Source organism: Canis lupus, chromosome 1 (assembly GCF_011100685.1).
Source record: "Canis lupus familiaris isolate Mischka breed German Shepherd chromosome 1, alternate assembly UU_Cfam_GSD_1.0, whole genome shotgun sequence".
NCBI classification, from domain to species: Eukaryota; Metazoa; Chordata; class Mammalia; order Carnivora; family Canidae; genus Canis; species Canis lupus.
The window spans coordinates 111,869,147-111,888,210 of record NC_049222.1 but is presented as its reverse complement, the minus strand read 5'-3'; the positions used below and the strand labels follow the sequence as shown (position 1 = coordinate 111,888,210).

The following is a 19,064-nucleotide window of genomic DNA, read 5'->3' as shown; positions in this document are numbered from 1 at the left end:
GGATCTGGTGCGTTCTGGGAGATGTAGTCCAAACGCTCCGTGTGGCGGCAGGCACTTCCCGTCAGGAAGGCGGATCCGGTGCCTTCTGGGAAGTGTAGTCCAGAAGTTCCATGGTTTCGCAGGCACTTCCGCTGGGGGGAGTGTGAGGTTGTTACTGAATTTTCTTTGGGAGCAGTGCGTCAGTTCCGCCTCTTCGGACGCTTCCAAACTTCCTGGATCTGTGCTTGGAACCAGCAGCGAGTGGGCGATTTAGGGGGAAAGAAGCCTGGACAGAGTACGCAGGTATGCAGCGGGAGGGCAGTGGTGTGCATCCCTGGGGGAGTCTCCGCGTTCAGGGTGGTTTGCCAGTCCTGGGGTGTGGTGGGGTGGGGTCGCCTGTCGCCTGGTTTGAGAGTTTCTGCGTGTCTTAGCTCGCCCAGCGTCTGCCTCCCTACACCCACGGGTGCTTCTGCTTCCTGCTGTTGGGGAATCGAAGAGGTGGTGAGAGCTGCCTCCATTTTGACCTCAAACTTTCTAGTTGGCTTCTGTCCAGCTTGTCTCTTGTCTCGGGTGGAAGACCCTGAGGGCAAAGCATCCCCTGGTGGAACCAAACCACCCCCTCCAGCAGTAAGCCCTGCTGTGAGCCAGCAAGGCCCCACTCGTGATTGAGACGGTGATCATTTGACCTTCACTGCCCACCTGCCATCGCCCCACATTTTTTGTGTATAAACCTGGAAGCGTTTCCAATACTTTGAAGAGTCTTTGAGCTGGTAGGCTGCAGCCGTTGGCGTCGCTGAAATAAATTCCTTTCTTATTTCACCGCCACTAATGTCTCTGCCTGTGGATTTTGTCAGGGGCAAGAGGCCAAATCTGGTCTGTTTGGGATTCCCACAGGCAGCTGCGCTTGCACCCCTGCGTGCCAGCTGTAGTGGTAGAAATAAACATCTCAAAACAGTTTCTGGCACAAGGTGGATGGTGACATTTCTTAGTATCAATTTCCCGAAGAGCCCGAAATCCTTAGGGTAGGGTAGATATCCCACTGCAGAACCTTTCCTCTTCTCTGATTCCTGCATGATTCTGGATAATCGGGGGCCCCTTATAATCTCTCTTTTGGGAAGGTGAGGGTGCAACAGATCCAACGTGAGTTCTCTCCTTGAGTCAGAAACCGTACCAGGTTGAGTTGTTGCACAAAGAAAGCTTATTTACAGCAACTAAGGAGATCATGGGGAATGGCTTCCAAAGCCGTGACTCCCCAAAAGATGGTGAATGGGTTCCCTTTGTTGAAAGTTAGGATAGATATTTAGATAGATAGGAAGTCTTTTTCGTTAAGATTTTATTTACTTATTCATGAGAGACACAGAGAGGGACAGAGACATAGGTAGAGGGAGAAGCAGGCTTCCTGCGGGGAGCCCAATGTGGGACTTGATCCCAGAATCCCGGGATCATGACCTCAGCCAAAGACAGACGTTCAACCATTCAGCCACCCAGGCGTCCCTAGATAGGGAAGTCTTGTCATCATCATATGTAAAGATGGGCCTAAGGTGGAGCATGTGCCTTAGTGAAACATGCCAATACCTACACTGTGTGTTGTGTATGTGAGGCTGAGCCCTCCCCCCTTCCTTGGGCAGGGATTTTAGTATTCTAATGAGGTAAAGGGAATAGATCATCCCAGAAGTCACTCCATGGTCCTTTTGTGCAGGTATGAGTTGGCCTCAAAAGCTCTCAGTGGTCTGGGCCTGTGGCAGGTCTTGTCAGGGCAGCGGTCATCACCTGAGGCATGGTTTTGGGTTTCATGCCTGAGTTAAGAGGTGCACGAGGAAGAGCTTAAGGAAAAATGTAAGAGAGGTTAATGAGGACAAGCAGGTGGGAAGCAAACATCAGGTCTTGGGGTGTAGTTGGTGATAAGGGTTGCTTCCAGATTGCACGGAGGAAGGGGAGGCTTTAACTTTTGTTGAGGAGAGCCACACGATCATGGCATTTCATAACATTCTTTTCTTTCCCCAGCCTAACTTCTCAAAAAGAGCTGCGCAGAGATCCAAGGAGTGACTCCTTGACTACTACAGCAAGGTTCCACGTGAGTGGGATTTGGCATTTTTCTTTCGCAACAATGTTCACATCAATCAGATGATACACGTGTAATCGGGCATGGGCATTAATAATAATTGACCCTTAACTGCCGACCTCACCAGTGACGGTTTTATACAAATACATTGTGCCATACCATAGCTCTGTGAAGAAATCCTGCTTTCTTTTTCTATTCTGTAAAATGAGATTGAGACCCATGGAGCATAAATTCTTTTCCCAAAGTCCCCATGTAGTAAGAGGCCAAGCTAGGATTGGGATGAATGCAGTCTGAGTCCAGAGCTCGAGTTCCTAATCTCTTGGGTATGTTCTTCTTAAGCTGTAGGAACCCACAGAAATCAGACCCCAGGTAGTTAGCCCTTGATTCTGGAGGACCTGAAAAGCAAAGCTAGTGGTTTGTGACTTTTTTGAGTTTTTCCAAACACTGTCAACTATTCTGTTTCACTTATTACTTATAATGTGTTTAATTATTATAGAACCATATCATTATGGAACATTCAGAAAATACAGAATATGAGGGAAAAATTTTTTAAATTACCCATTAATCCAAGGTAGCAGCTGTGAAGCTTTTTTTTTTTTTTTAAGATTTTATTTATTTATTCATGAGAGATACAGAGAGAGAGGGGCACAGACAAAGGCAGAGAGAGAAGCAGGCTCCATGCAGGGAGCCTAATGCAGGACTTGATCCCAGGTCTCCAGGATCACACCCCAGGCTGAAGGCGGCGCTAAACCACTGAGCCACCCACCCGGGCTGCCCAGCTGTGAAGCTTTTAATTTGTTAAAACATTTCTGTTTGGTGGTTCTTTGTGTATATTTATATGTTTGTTTATAAACATTTCACAAAACTATCATATATTTCTCTGTGTTTTTCTCCTGGTTTGTTTTAACTATGGAAATTTTTTAAAGATTTTATTTTATTCTTTATTTTATAAAAAAAGATTTATGTATTAGAGAGCACGTGCGCATGCTTGTGCAGGGGCAGGGCAGAGGAAGAAGGAGAGACTCTCAAGCAGACTCCTGCTGAGCACAGAGCCTGATGCAGGGCTTGATTCCAGGATCTTGAGATCATGACCCGAGCCAAAATGAAGAGTACACACTCTTGCTTAACTGACTGAGCCCCCCAGGAACCCCTTAAGATTTTATTTTTAAGTAATCTTCTACCCAATGTGGGGCTTGAACTTAGAACCCCAAGATGAAGAGTTGCATGCTCCACCAACTGAGCCGGCCAGGTACCCCATAACTATGGAAATTTTTAAACACTGGCAAGAAAAAATAAATTAATGAACTTCCATATAATTTCATGTTATTTATTATTCTCATTATTACTGTTATTGCTACGACTGTTTTCTGATATTTTAAGACTTTATTTTTATATAATTTAAAATTTTTCCTTCGAAAAGTTGTAAAAATAGTATAAGAAATTCTTACTTACTCTTTACCCAAATTCCCCAATTGTTTACATCTTGCCTATCTGTTTTGTGGCTCTGTCAGCATAACATCAGGAATTATACTTGTAATTCAGTGACAGCTTATTTTAGCTTTCTGAAGGAAGAAAGCCCCATATATGGGTATTAGGAGATGTGTTAGGAAGAAGGATTTAGGAGAGGCTGATTATAGAATTTTAACATCACTCAGTTGGCAATATTAGATATTATATATTTTTTTAATATTAGATATATTATACAATAGTGTTATCTATTAGATGTTAAATGTAATATTACTTATTAGATAGTGCTGGATAACATTATATAACATCCTGTTATGTAATCCATAGTCTTTTAGTTAATTTTGTTCTGTTTTCATTTAAAGGCCTTATAACCAGTCTCCTCTACTCCATCCCAGTTCAAAGTCCAATTTTATGGATTGCCTTAAGCTATATATTTGTTTATACACATTTTACAAAATTTTTGTCATACTTGATGTTCCTTAATGTGGAGTATATTCCACAACCTTTATCTTTTTCATTGATGCTTTTTTTTTTTCCAGATAAGCTCTATGCCCAGTGTGGGGCCTTGAACTCATGACCCCAATATCAAGAGCCACATGGTCTACTGTTGGAGCCTGGTGCCCCTGGTTTCGATGCTTTTATTTTTACTTACTTATTATTTATTATCATTATTTTTTTAGATTTTATTTATTTGTTTAGAGAGAGGGAGAATAGGAATGGGGGAAGGGGCAGAGGGATAGGGAGAGAGAGAATCTCAAGCAGACTTCATGTTCAGTATGGAGTCCGACAAGGGGCTCACCCTGAGATCAAGACCTGAGCTGAAATCAAGAGTCAGATGCCCAACTGACTGAGCCACCCAGGTGCCAGTTCTTGATGCTTTTATGATTTTATTTTATTTTTAAAAATATTTTTCATTTATTTATTCATGAGAGACGCAGAGAGAGAGAGGCAGAGACACAGGCAGAGGGAGAAGCAGGCTCCATGCAGGGAGCCCAATGTGGGACTCAATCCTGGAACTCTGGGATCATGCCCCGAGCTGAAGGCAGATGCTCAACTGATGAGCCACCCAGGCATCCCTCTTGATGCTTTTAAAGAGTGTAGAGGGAAGTTATTTGGGAGAAAGTTCTTCATTTGGGATTTATCTGATGTATCCATGTTTAGGTTTTGCTATGCGTTGTTGGGAGTGATTCCACAGAAGCATTGAGGCATCCTTGCCATTGCAACATAACAAGAGCCAAAGTAGGTTGGTTTGTCCATGTATTGGTGAACTCAACCTTGTTGACTAGTTCTAGAGGTGGTTTCTATTAGGTTTCTCCATTGTAAAGTTACTATTTTTTTTTCTTAAAATTAATAAAATCTTATGGGAAGAGACACGTATTAGTCGGCACTCTGCCACGAGGACCAGCTTCTCCCCTACTTATTTACTCATTCGTTCAAATATAATATTGTGGCGATAGGGACTCAGAATCGTCTTGCTAATTTAAATGACGTGTAGATGAACAAACATTTACTTTTACCAACTTGTGGTATATTGTACATATCCTAGAATTCACCCCATTTATTTATTTATTTATTTATTTATTTATTTATTTTTAATTCACCCCATTTTAGTTGCACAAATCAATGATTTTTAGTAACTTTGCTGAGTGGTGTAGCCATTACTATAATTCAGTTTAGAATATTTTTGTTTCCCCAGTTGGATTCTTTGTGCCTATTTTCAGTTAACCCTCGTGATCCACCCCCCAGTTAACGACCCCAGCAACCAGTAACCTGCTTTCTGTCTCCATAGATTTGCCTCTGGACATTTTGTATAAATGGAATCCCACAATATCCGGCCTTTGGAAAGTGACCGTCCTCTTTCATTTTCAGTAGTGTTTACAAGGTTCATCCATGTTGTAGCATAATTAGTATCCCTTCCTCTTAATTGGTGAATAATATTCCATTGTGTGGATTTTGCCACAATTTGTTCATTCATGCGTAGATTATAGATTGATGTTTCGGTGGTTTCCAGTTCCTGAATAACGGTGCTGTGAATGTTCGTGTACAGATTCACGGTAATCATCCCTGTAGCGGAGCAGCATCCTGGGCTACCTTTAATGCCTTTTTTTCTGCCTTCCTAGGCACACCACCAGGTGCAGTTCTGCTTTGTGGGATCTGTGCAACTCAGGACTTGGCCTACCTACCCCCAGAAGGAGGAGGACACATGACCATGTTCAAGGTGAGTAGGGCTTGCCTTTTTTTCACTTTCCAAATTCCATCTCATTACTCAAGTCATCATGTTTTTCTGGGCAGAACAACAGGCATTTGAGGACCTGTTTTACACCAGTGTCTTACTTTTGTCCCTTTTGAATTTACATTGCATGTAGTTATCTTTTGTTTTATTATTATTTTTTGCAGTAGAAAAATTACTAGAAATGAGCAGTTCCCCCACTTCATTACTTCCCTGCTGACAAATGAACTATTGTAATTTCCTCCTACTCTTATCTTTATGGGCATTCATAACTGAATTTATATTCACAAAATACACCTAATTTTAAATTCTGATTTTTTTTCCCGTTAGCGTTATGTAATGTTCTTTTTTTTTACAGTTGCATTCTGCTCCCATTGAATTGATGTACCTTTCTTTCTTTCTCTCTTTTTTTTTTTTTTCAAAGACTTTATCTATTCCTAAGAGATACAGAGAGAGGCAGAGACACAGGCAGAGGGAGAAGCAGGCTCCATCTGGGGAGCCTGATGTGGGAGTGATTCTGGGACCCTGGGATCGCGCCCTGAGCCAAAGGCAGACACTCAGCCACTGAGCCCCCCAAGTGCTCCTGTACCTTTCTATCTTTAACTGCTTCCCATTTATAGACATACATGGTTTAGGGATTTTATTATCCTAACCAACACTGCAGTGACCACTTGCCTACATCAAACCTTTCCCCCCACCCAAACCAAGTCTGAAAAGAATCTGCCAGTTTTTTGTCCTCACATTCGCTATGTGCAGGTGTAATCAGGTGGATTATCCAACTGCAAGCACAGCACAGCACAGCAGGCTGTAAGCGCTGCTCCACAAAGATATTGCTGGAGGTTTCCACAGGGAGAGCTGGACTCTATCTTCCCTGTGCCTTAGAGTATTGGTGCATTCTGTGCATTTACTCTTTGGAGCAGCCGAGGGAGGAGGTGTTGATCTTATCTTCATCTTAAAACATGTGAATATGACAGACTTGGTCAGATTCATACAAGAAACCAAGGCCAGAAATGTGAGGCATTCTGCTCAAGTGGAAGAGATAGGGAAACAGAAAGAATTCATTTCGGGCCCTGGGACCTGTAATGTACCTGGAGTGTTCTTTTGAGAGATGATTTTCACAGGTGGTGCTGCTCCCTGATTCCCTTCTCAGGGTGATTATCTTCCTGTCGTCACTCCCCTTCACTGACCTGCTCAGCGCTACAGACACAAAGATGGCAGTTAGCACACTCGTTGTATAAAATCTTTAAATTCCAGGGTGCTGGGTTGGTTTAGTTGGTTAAGTGTCTGCCTTCTGCTCAGGTCATGATCTCAGGGTCCTGGGATCAAGCCCCATGTGGTGCTCCCTGCTCAGTAGGGAGCCTGCTTCTCCCTCTTCCTCTGCCCCTCCCCCTACTCATGCTCGCTCTCTCTCACTCACTCTTAAGTAAATAAATAAAATCTTTAAAAAAATCTTTAAATTTCTCTACGGCAAAAGACACCTTAGGTGAAATTACCAGGAACAATAACCTGAGGCAAAAATATTTACCACAGGGATTCCAGAAAAAAAAGACAAAGCCCATAATAAGAAACTTACGCATCTGGTTAAAGGGGGAAAAAAAAAACCCCAGTGGAATACAAAGCAGGACATGCATAGGCGTGTCACAAATGAGAAATATGAGTAAACATCTGAAAAGGGAGTTCTATTAATTTACAGTCAAATAAGTGGGAATACTAATACAAATTGTTCTTCCAAATCAGATTACCAAAGCCATGGAAAAATATAATAGCCTGCTCTGGGCCATCATACAGAGAACCTGGGTTGTCCCATTCTCTCGCAAGTTTAGGAGAGTGAGAAAAAGATTGGGAAGAATCTGCCATCATACGATCATAATTTTAAATGTGCTCATTTTTCGGCCTTGTAATCGTCCTTTGCAATTATTTTCAAGTTATCAGACAGGGAAACAAGATCTATGTAAAATAGTGTTCTTACAGGATGTATTCTAATGAGAAGGATATGTAAAATTAAATGATGTTTATTCAGAACAGGAAGGGATAGATGACCTGTTCTCTGGGATAACACATAGCCCCAAAATTTAGGTGAAATAGATATTGATACTGGCAACATGAAGAAATAACATGAATGATAGCAACTGTTGGTTAGGCATTTCCTCTGTGCCAACACTGTTCCAAATGCTGTAGATGTTCCCTGATTTAATCCTTGAAAGAGCTCCATCATGGAAGGACCACATACAGAGAAGAAACTTAGGTAACTAAGGCAGTCTCATCCAAAGTCTCACAGCTTGTAAGGTACAGACCCTTGGGAATGGCACTGAGGCCTGTTGGCTACAGAACCTGATGCCCGGTGTTACCTGGGGTGAACCACACAGCTGTCCCACAAGTGTACCTAAAGCTTGTGAGTTTAGCACACATTAAAGTGAAGTGATATGGTTCATGTGTGAGAAAGGAAGACGGTGGGTACAATCAGATATGTTTGGCTGAATTGTAGATGCTTCTGGGACAGTCGGCAGTGTGTACCAAAAATTAGGTCATCTAGGATGTGCATTTAGAGTTCTTGGTGGTTATTTGTAAGTTGACTCCAGACACAAAATAAAAACATAAGGACGTTGTCATTGCCACACTTTCTGGTGAGGCCAAGGAAAATCCCTATGTGGCATTGGCCAGGTAGACGGAGAAGGGCCTACAAGCCTATGGATGGACTTGAATCTCTCAAACCATGAAACTGCTTCCTACCATCCTCTCCATCTCCTCAGTGCTGCCTGGCTCCCAGTGGGTGCAGGTCTGACGCTGCATGTGCTTGGTGTTGTAGGAGACAGTGACGTTCAAGGATGTGGCAGTGGTCTTCACGGAGGAGGAGCTGGGGCTGCTGGACCCCGCCCAGAGGAAACTGTATGGAGACGTGATGCTGGAGAACTTCAGGAACCTGATCTCTGTGGGTGAGGACAGGCACTCTGTGCCTTAATGTCAGCTTCCTGGATTGGCTCTCTGTCCTTAGGTGTTCAAGGCTTCAGGAGTCTTGAAATAAATGGTCACCTGCATTGGTGGCGCACAAACACTTTTTAATGAAATAAAGTAGAAAAGCTCAGCTTGTTAGAAAGAACGGAATACATTACAGCAGAATGTCCCGCTGATTGTGTGGTAGATATTTGTGGATATATGTCTGGGTCTTGAAATAGGTTGTGTTTTTTTTAAGTGCTCGAAAAATGCTGGTTTTGATTAATTGATCAATAGGTGTAGGAATCCAGATACTCAGGCAGTTGTAGCTTTCGTGTGTTCATTTTAAGTATGTGGCTTAACGTGTTCACAACTCACCACCCCTGCTTCTGTGATGTATTCTGCTTTGAGAAAGAAAAAATAAACCCTCTGGATGATGCTAGCAACCCAGAGAGAAGAAAAATCAGGCAAGAACCAAGCAGGTGGGAGTCCTAGCAAGTGTTCTTCCATCTGTCTGAATTCTTTCTGCCTCCTTTGCCTTCACCCAGTTCAGATTGCCAGACTCTGTCTTGAATCATTCCAGCTGCGTTTATATTGTGTGCCTGTTTCCATACCACCCCTTGTGTTGTCTGTTCTCCATGTAGCAGCCTGAGCTGATCCTTAGGAAGTAGAAGTCAGAGCGCCATGCCTCTCTGCTCCAGAACTCTTTATGGCTTATTTTTCTTTGAGTTAAAGCTGATTCAAGTAGCTCCTAAAGTCCTCCATGGTGTGCTCATCTCCCACTTCCTCTCTGAACACATCACTTGTCCCCTTCCTCTTGCTCCACCTCCTCATGTTTCTCAGACCTGCCAGGGACGCCGAAGTGCCCGCTGCTGTCCTAACAAATTGCCACACACTGCACAGCTTAGGGCGACACAGGGTGACTGCCGTGTAGCTCTCTGGGTCAGAGGTGTGACATGGTTCTTCCTGGGCTCAAGGTGTCAGCACAGATGCATTTCCTTTTTGGAAGTCTACGGGAGAATCTGGGTCTTTGCTTTTTCAACTTCTAGCAGTTACCCCATGTTTTTAAGCTTGTGGCTCCTTTCCACCATCTTCACTGCCAGCAACATTGCTTCTCCCTGCCCATTCTTCTGCTGTCACATTGCCTGCCTATGCTCTTCTTCCATCTTGAAGGGTCCTTTTGGTTGCATTGAGCCCATTTGGATAATAGAGGTGAGTCTTCCATTTTAAGGTCAGCTGATTAGCAGCCTTAATTCCATCTGCAACCTTAATTCCCCTTTGCCATGTAACATAACATATTCTACATTCCAAAAAAACAGGATGTGGAATCTTTGGGAGCCATTTAAACTGCCTACCACACATACTTGTCTCTCAGAGCCCTTACTCTCTGGCTGACATACCTTTTTACCTGAAATCCTTATGTCCCCTTCCTCTCCCTCCCCTCCCTCCCTCTCTTCCTTGCTTCCTGTCTCTGCTCAGTTTCAACGTCACAAGAAAGGCCTTTTCTGACCAACTTAGTAAACCATGACTGTCTCTTTACTCTCCTTGTTTTACCTTATATTGTGCCTCATGTGTTTTTGTTCGCTTGCTTATCTCCTCTCTGTCCCCCCTGGAGTGTGATCCCCACGAGTGAGGAATTTTGTCTGTTTTTTTTTTTTTTTTTTTTTCCATTGCTATATCCTCAGTGCCTAAAATCATTGGGTATGTGGCAGGTATCTGGAAATGTGTGTTGACTTGGTGAACGTGTTAATGGATGGGAGACCTCTGTGTCTCCATGGGTCATGGTGATAACTGTAGGTCATGTGCAAACCAGAATGAATGAAGGATATTGCGGAACATTTTTTTGTTTTTTGACGAATGCCTGTCCAGTTACTTTCTATTTCACTTACTTTCTTGGGTACCCTTGGCATAAATGTGTGTTTGGGTCTATGCACTTGACCCATCCCAAGGAAGCTTCTAAGCATGGTGGTTGTGACCATACTGAGTAACATGCTTTGTTTGTGGCTTTCGTAGAACCTTCCTTTGAGAGGCATTCTCATTTCTGGGAAGAATACTTTTGGAACAAGAATTCTGGTGTCTGGGATCCCTGGGTGGCGCAGCGGTTTGGCGCCTGCCTTTGGCCCAGGGCGCGATCCTGGAGACCCGGGATCGAATCCCACGTCGGGCTCCCGGTGCATGGAGCCTGCTTCTCCCTCTGCCTGTGTCTCTGCCTCCCTCTCTCTCTCTCTGTGACTATCATAAATTAAAAAAAAAAAAAAAAAGAATTCTGGTGTCTGATTCTCAGATATCCCCCAAGAGAAGGAGAAAGATCTGTTTCCCACAGTGTTGACCAGGTTGTAGGCTGCCTTCCTCTTGAAGATTTATCATCTGCAGCCCATTTGCCTCTTTCAGAGCCCACCCATGTTACCACTCCCGGGTTTTTCCTTCCCTGTCCTTGAGGGGGAAGATTTAAGGTAAAACTAATAGGAGATGCATACATGGATGCTGCCTGTATCTCTGGTTCAAAAATATACTGTGCTTTTTATTTTCTACAAATGTAGTTATTAAACAAATGTTAAAGAATATAGATTTCATAGTTTTTCCTTGATTTTTTAAATGAAGATTTGGTGTTTTTCAACTAGTGAACAAACATTCCAACCTAGAGAGAATCAGGAAGTTTACTGTCACATCCTCAGAGACACTTCCTGTACCCCTTACACTACTACTATTTTTTTTTAACATTTATTTACTTACTTATTTATGAGAGCACATGTTTGTAAGTGGTGGTAGGGGCAGAGGGAGAGAGAGAGAATCCTCAAGCAAACTCCCTGCCAAGCACAGAGCCCGACACAGGGGTTGATTTCACAACCCTGAGATCATGACCTGAACTGAAACCAAGAGCCAACCACTTCACTGGCTGAGCCACCCAGGCACCCCACACAACTGCTCTTTTTTTTTTTCTTCTTGTTGAAGATTTTATTTATTCATGAGAGACACACAGAGAGAGGCAGAGACATAGGCATAGGGAAAAGCTGGCTCCCCGCAAGGAGCCCAATGTGGGACTTAGTCCCAGGATCATGACCTAAGCCGAAGGCAGATGCTCAACCACTGAGCCACCCAGCATCCCACAACTACTCTTTTAAGAGTAGTTTTTTAGAGCTCAATTTGTTAAATATAACTATGAACTATATTACCTACCAAAAAATACATACTTACCTAAGGATATATTTTCCAAGATTCTATTGCAACTTATCTTTCCATCTGAACAATTTGTTCAGTTAAGGACTATGTAACTTCTAGAGCCAAAGTTTTCAAGTTTTTCTTTTTTCTTTTTTTTGAGTATGAACCATACTAGGAAATGCATCTTTCATTTGCAATCAGAATAAACATTTCATGTGTTAGTTTATATCTGTGACTTTCATAGGCATTTTGTGTAATGACTCCTGTCCTGTTGGCAGTGATTCTCTGAGTTTCTGTCCTGAAGCTTTTAAATCTTCCCACCTCGCTAGAGTATTGGAGTTTTTCAACTTGAAAAACTGTTGTTTTGGGCTATTTTGTCCACACATCTGTACATCCACAATTTTCCCACAAGAGTGGGAACAAAGAAACAGTCCTAAATCTTCAAAAGGAACCAGCAAAGGCCCTCCTTCCTTTTCACCCCAAGGATTCTTGCCATCTTTGATTTTCTTATTAGCATTCTGCATCATGTACCCCTGGCTCTTGGTGTCCCTTGTATATAGCTTTGCAGCTTTCCAGCAAAGCCACAGTGTTTTGTCCCTTTCCTCTTTCAAATAACTTACATAGAAAATATGTTTTCCTTCTAGGACTTGGCTTATAAACTCTCACCAAAATAGTCAAACTGGGATTCATTTATTTATTCAACACACATTTGTTAACTATCACCATGTTCTGGGCACAGTTCTGGGCATTCATTATAAAGTAGGAAGGTGTCAAATGTGTTCAGCCTACACAGTGTAACATACTTCCCTCCTTGATGCCTCATCATGGTGGGACAGACATGGTGAACAACAGAAGACTTAGCATGTCTCATGGTGCCAGGTGCTGTATGGAACATAAACAAGGAGGTATTGGAGTCACGGGAGGTGCACTGGGTGAGGACGGGATTAATTATTTTATAATGGGCAGTAAAGGGGCTCATTGTTGGGCTGAGCAGAGACTTAAAAATCCTGAGGAACCATCCATGTGTCTGCCTGGGGAGAGTTCCTAGCAGGATCAAACTCCCACTCTATGGTTGGCTTCCAGAGTTTACACTGTGACCTCATTTTTTCCTTTTCCTGGGCTCATTTCTATTGTCTTTTTTTTCCCCCTAGAGATCTGAATTACTGTTGGGTTTAAAACCATGTATATTTTCTGCTCAACTTTATTGCCCTTTTGTTCTCATTGAAGGAAACTTGCCTGTAGGGGCTAAAGTTCCACTCTCTGCTTTATGCTGTGTTTTAATCAGTGTGCCATTTAAGTATTCACTCCCAAACCTGCAATTCATTCTAGACATTCCAGTTGTCTCGACACTGAAGTACCTTTCCAATAAAGGGACCCAAGGCAGAGTTAGATAGAGGCTGTTTACCAATTGTCCACTGGATCGAAAGAGGGAGGCAGGTTTTTTGTTTGTTTTTTAAGATTTTATTTATTTATTCATGAGAGACACAGGGAGAGAGAGGCAGAGACACAGGCAGAGAGAGAAGCAGGCTCCATGCAGGAAGCCTGATGTGGGACTCAATTCCGGAACTCCGGGATCACGCCCCGAGCCAAAGGCAGATGCTCAACCACTGAACCACCAAGGCGTCCTGAGGGGGCAGCTTTCAATTGACTATTCATACAAGTAGGGGAGTAAATTTCTCTTTCATAAAGATTTTTTTTTTTTTTTTTTTTTTATGATAGTCACAGAGAGAGAGAGAGAGAGAGGCAGAGACACAGGCAGAGGGAGAAGCAGGCTCCATGCACTGGGAGCCCGATGTGGGATTCGATCCCGGGTCTCCAGGATCGCGCCCTAGGCCGAAGGCAGGCGCCAAACCGCTGTGCCACCTAGGGATCCCCATAAAGATTTTTTCAGTAGTGCTTTCAAAGACTTTTTTTAGAGCAGTTTTAGGTTCATAGCAAAATTGAGAGGGAATGGACAGAGATATCCCATATATCCCTTGTCCCCATGTACCCAGAGCTTCTTATATTATCAATAACCTCCACCCACTAAAATTGATGAATTTATATTCACACATCATTATCACTGAGTCTGTACTTTACATTAGGGTTCACTCTTGGTGGTACCACATTTATGGACTTGGACAAATGGATAAAGCCATGTAGCCACCATTATTGTATTGAAAAGAGTGGTTACACTTGCCCTAAAAATCCTGTCCTCCACCTATTCATCCCCTCCCCTCTAACCCTTGGCAACCACTGATCATTTTACTGTGTCCATACTTTTACCTTTTTAAGAATGTTGTATAGTTGGAATCATACTTTTCAGTTTGGCTTCTTTCACTTAATAGTGTGCATTTACATTTTCTCTGTGTCTTTTCATGGCTAATAGCTCATTTCTTTTTAGCACCAAATAATATTCCATTATATCAATGTACCACAGGTAATATTTATCTGTTCACCCACTGGAGAGCATTTTGGTTTCTTCCAAGTTTTGTCCTTATGAATAAACCTGTTATAAACATCTGTGTATAGTTTTCTGTGTGGCCTTAAAATTTCAAATCCTTTTGGTTAATACCAAATTGGGCAGTATCAGGAGAGTATGCTAAGAGTATGTTTAGTTTTGTAAGAAACCAACAAACTCTTCCAAAGTGGCTGTACCATTTTGAATTCCTACCAGCAGTGAATGAGAGTTCCTGTTGCTCTATATCTTGGCAGCATTTGGTGGTGTTGGTGTTCTGATTTTGACCATTCTAGTAAGTGTGTAGGGTATCTCGGTGTTTGGATTTGCCTTTCCCTGATTACATAAGATGTGGAGCATCTTTTCATATGCTTATTGGCCCATCTGTATATTTTCTTCGCTAAAGTATATCTTAGGGGTTTTGGTTCTTTTTTTTTTTCTTCTTAAAGATTATTTACTTATTCATGAGAGACACAAGCAGAGAGAGACAGAGACATAGGAAGAGGGAAAAGCAGGCTCCCTACAGGGAGCCCGATGTAGGACTTGATCCTGGAACTCTGGGATCATGCCCTGAGCCGAAGACAGATGCTCAACCACTGAGCCACCCAGGCGTCCCTTTGATTCATTTTTTAACCTGGTTCTTTTTTCCCTTATTGTTGAGTTTTAAGAAAAGTACTTCCTAAACTAATTGAAAAGTTTATTGAAAAAATAATCTCCAAATGTTTAGATAACCTTTGTATAAAAATAGAGACTTGGGAATACCAATTTTTAAGAGGGATAAACCTTTTGGAAGACAAATTTCTTTTTTCTTTTTTTTTAATAATAAATTTTTTTTATTGGTGTAAAATTTGACAACATACAGAATAACACCCAGTGCTCATCCCGTCAAGTGCCCCCCTCAGTGCCGCCACCCAGTCACCCCCAGCCCCCGCCCTCCTCCCCTTCCACCACCCCTAGTTTGTTTCCCAGAGTTAGGAGTCTTCCATGTTCTGTCTCCCTTTCTGATATTTCCCACTTATTTTTTCTCCCTTCCCCTTTATTCTCTTTCACTATTATTTATATTCCCCAAATCAATGAGACCATATAATGTTCGTCCTTCTCCAATTGGCTTATTTCACTCAGCATAATACCCTCCAGTTCCATCCACGTCGAAGCAAATGTGGGTATTTGTTGTTTCTAATGGCTGAGTAATATACCATTGTATACATAAACCACATCTTCTTTATCCATTCATCTTTCGATGGACACCGAAGACAAATTTCTGAAATTAAATTGTTACAAGTGGTCAGAAGTTTATAATAGTAGCCAACTCATTTAATGTCTGTCAAAATAAAGATAAGATTAGCTGAACACGTGCAGAGTTTCCAGGAATACTTTGAATATATAAATGTAAATATTTCAAGGTATTTGATATTACGATATATAAAATGAACACAAAATTTGATTGTTGTGCTTTTCCTGAAGTTCTGGTTGATTCATTCTTCATTATCTATATAACATTTCTGTCTCCATAATTTATTAACTACCTAATTTACTATTCAATTTACTACACTGATTTTCAAATTCAATAGAAGTGGCCATAAGTTAATAGTTTGAATCATATTATCAATTTTTGAATTAAGTCTTTGACATCTAACTTGTACTTCTCTTAGGAGACATGGTGTAACTTGCTTAGTGGATAGGAGCCCACTGGACCCTTCTTGGGTTCTATGTACATGTAAACCAAAGAATAAGATACACAAGGAAAAAGACGTGAACGTGCTCTGGATTAATTAAAATCTCATGCTTTCTTCTAAATATGAAATCTTGAAAATACTAAACAAAGCCTTCAGTTGTCCACATCTCTGCATTCTGTCTTTACAGGAGGAAAGATCCAAAGTAAGATGAAGACTGTTTTAGAAGCAGAGCCACCTGAAGAGCATTCTTGCTGGAGGATCTGGCAACAGATTGCAAGTGACTTAAGTAGGTGTCAAGGCTCCGTGATAAAGAGTTCTCAGCTCCCCAAACAAGGTGATTCACCTGGACATGTTGGGGCAGGGCAGTCTACAACTCACACAGGCCAGAAACCTGATCAGTGCAGTGAATTTAAGAAATATTTCAGTGATGTCTCCAACTTTGATCTTCATCAACAAATCCACTCAGGAGTAAAGTCTCATACATGTCGTGAGTGTGGAAAAAGCTTCTGTTACAGCTCAGCACTTCATATTCATCAGAGAGTTCATTTGGGAGAGAAACGCTATAAGTGTGATGAGTGTGGTAAGGAATTCAGTCAGAGCTCATGTCTGCAAACCCATCAGAAAGTCCACACTGTAGAGAAGCCATTCAAATGTGAGAAGTGTGGGAATGGCTTCTGTCGCAGATCAGCACTTAATGTTCATTATAAATTGCACATGGAAGAGAAACCTTATAATTGTGACCAATGTGGAAGGGCATTCATTCATGCTTCACATCTTCAGGAGCATCAGAGAATCCACACTGGGGAGAAACCCTTCAAATGTGATAAATGTGGTAAGAATTTCCGACGTAGGTCATCACTTAATAGTCACTGTATGGTCCACACGGGAGAAAAACTGTACAAATGTGAAGAGTGCGGGAAATGTTTCTTTTGTAGCTCAAATCTTCATATCCATCAGAAGGGCCACACACGAGAGAAACCTTATAAATGTGAAGAGTGTGGGAAGGGCTTCATTCAACCTTCACATTTTCGGGCCCATCAGAGAATCCATACTGGAGAGAAGCCATATGTATGCAAAGTGTGTGGTAAAGGCTTTACTATGAGTTCAAATCTTCAGGCCCATCAGAGAGTCCACACAGGAGAGAAACCATACAAATGCGATGAGTGTGGGAAGAACTTTGGGACAAAAACCCGTTATCAAGTTCATCTGGTAGTCCACACAGGAGAGAGACCCTATAAATGTGAGGTATGTGGGAAGGATTTCAGTCAGAGAGCATATCTTCAATCCCATCTGAAGACCCACAGTGTAGAGAAACCCTACAAGTGTGAGGAGTGTGGGCAGGGCTTCAATCAGAGTTCCCGACTTCAGATTCACCAGCTGATCCACACTGGTGAGAAACCACACAAATGTGAAGAGTGTGGAAAGGGATTCAATCGTCGAGCAGATCTCAAAATTCACTGCAGAATCCACACAGGAGAGAAACCATTTAATTGTGAGGAGTGTGGGAAAGTATTCAGGCAGGCCGCAAATCTTCTGGCCCATCAGAGAATCCACAGTGGAGAGAAACCATTCAAATGTGAAGAGTGTGGGAAGAGCTTTGGTCGTAGTTCACACCTTCAAGCCCATCAAAAAGTCCACACGGGAGAAAAGCCGTACAAATGTGAGGAGTGCGGGAAGGGCTTCAAGTGGAGCTTGAATCTTGACATGCATCAGAGGGTCCACACAGGAGAGAAACCCTACAAGTGTGGGGAGTGTGGTAAGCACTTCAGTCAGGCCTCGAGTCTTAAGGTTCATCAGAGTGTCCACAGTGAAGAGAAACCATACAAATGTGACGTATGTGGCAAGGTCTTCCGTCACTCTTCACAGCTACAATCTCATCAGCGGGTTCACACAGGGGAGACACCTTACAAGTGTGAGACATGTGGCCAGAGCTTCCGTTGGCGATCAAAACTTTCCCATCATCGCAAAACTCATGGTGGCAATACAATTTATGAAAGTAACAAGAATGGTAAGAACATCAAAGAATCGTCAGGAAGAAGTTCTCCAGAATGATGTTTTATAAAACCCTGGATTCTTATTATCATTTAGTCTCATAAGAGAGAAAATACTTGTGTTAATTTTGTTGGTATTTAAGCAATAATCAAATTTATCTCAGTTTTCACCAGATCACACAGTGGAGGAACCTTGTAAGTGATGTGATAAGTCTTTGTTCAGAATCACTTAGGAGGTAGTACTTAGGAAAAGAGTTTGATCTGGCACTTAACACAAGTATAATGATGGGCGTACCAGAATTGATACCCAATAGAATGTCAGCTTCATGAGGGCAGGGACTTTGCTGCTAAATCTACACAGCCCTCGAAGCTGGAGGCATAATTCTAGACCTCCAGTAATATTGCAAAGCTGTGTAAACAAAACAATATGGTACTGGCACAAAAATAGACACATAGGTCATTAAACAGAATAGAAAACTCAGAAATGAACCCAAAGTATATGTTCAGTTAATTTATGACAAAGCAGGAAAGAATAACCAATGGGGGAAAAAAAAGCAGGTTTTTTTTTTCAACAACTGTTATTGGGAAAACTAGAGAGCAACATGCAAAAGAATGAAATTGAACCATTTTCTTACATCATACATATAAATAAATCCAAAATAGATTAAAGACCTAAGTGTGATGGGACCTGAAACCATAAAAGTCCTTGAAGAAAGCACAGGCACTAATTTCTCTGACATCAGCTATAGCAACTTTTTTCTAGATAGGTTTCCTGAGGCAAGGGAAACAAAAGCAAAAACTATTGGGACTATATCAAAATAAAAAGCTGCTGCGCAGCAAAGGAAACAAAACTAAAAGGCATCCTACAGAATGGGAAAAGATATTTGCCTATGATATATTTGATAAGGAGTTAATATCCAAAATATACAAAGAACGTATAAAACTCGGCACTTGAAAAACAAATAAATCTAATTTAAAAATGAACATAAGACATGAATAAACCTTTTTCCAAGAAGAAATCCAGATGACCAACAGACTTGAAAAGATGCTCAACATCACTTATTGTCAGGGGAATGCAAATCAAAATTACAATGAGATAGCACCTCAAACCTGTAAGAAAGGCTAAAATCAA

The 19,064-nt window shown here is 41.9% G+C and overlaps 1 protein-coding gene across 2 annotated transcripts; it reads left to right on the top strand.

Annotated features, from left to right (window-relative positions):
* Window positions 1-86: 86 nt before the first annotated feature.
* Window positions 87-18,655, top strand: LOC484461 (zinc finger protein 234). Of its 2 annotated transcripts, XM_038528660.1 has the most exons (5): window positions 87-282; window positions 1,984-2,053; window positions 5,629-5,726; window positions 8,545-8,671; window positions 16,129-18,655. In XM_038528660.1, the coding sequence occupies exons 3-5, from the start codon at window positions 5,712-5,714 to the stop codon at window positions 17,991-17,993; spliced, it is 2,007 nt and encodes a 668-aa protein (XP_038384588.1). In that variant the 5' UTR covers window positions 87-282; window positions 1,984-2,053; window positions 5,629-5,711; the 3' UTR covers window positions 17,994-18,655. The 2 variants fall into 2 exon arrangements, with proteins under 2 accessions (XP_038384588.1, XP_038384589.1); XM_038528661.1 differs by lacking the exons at window positions 87-282; window positions 1,984-2,053; window positions 5,629-5,726 and having other exon boundaries at window positions 8,545-8,667.
* The last annotated feature ends 409 nt before the right edge of the window (window positions 18,656-19,064 follow it).

Coding starts and splice junctions, on each gene's coding strand:
- LOC484461 (XM_038528660.1), top strand. Junction 8,672..16,128: donor CAGGAACCTGATCTCTGTGG/GTGAGGACAGGC, acceptor CTGTCTTTACAG/GAGGAAAGATCCAAAGTAAG.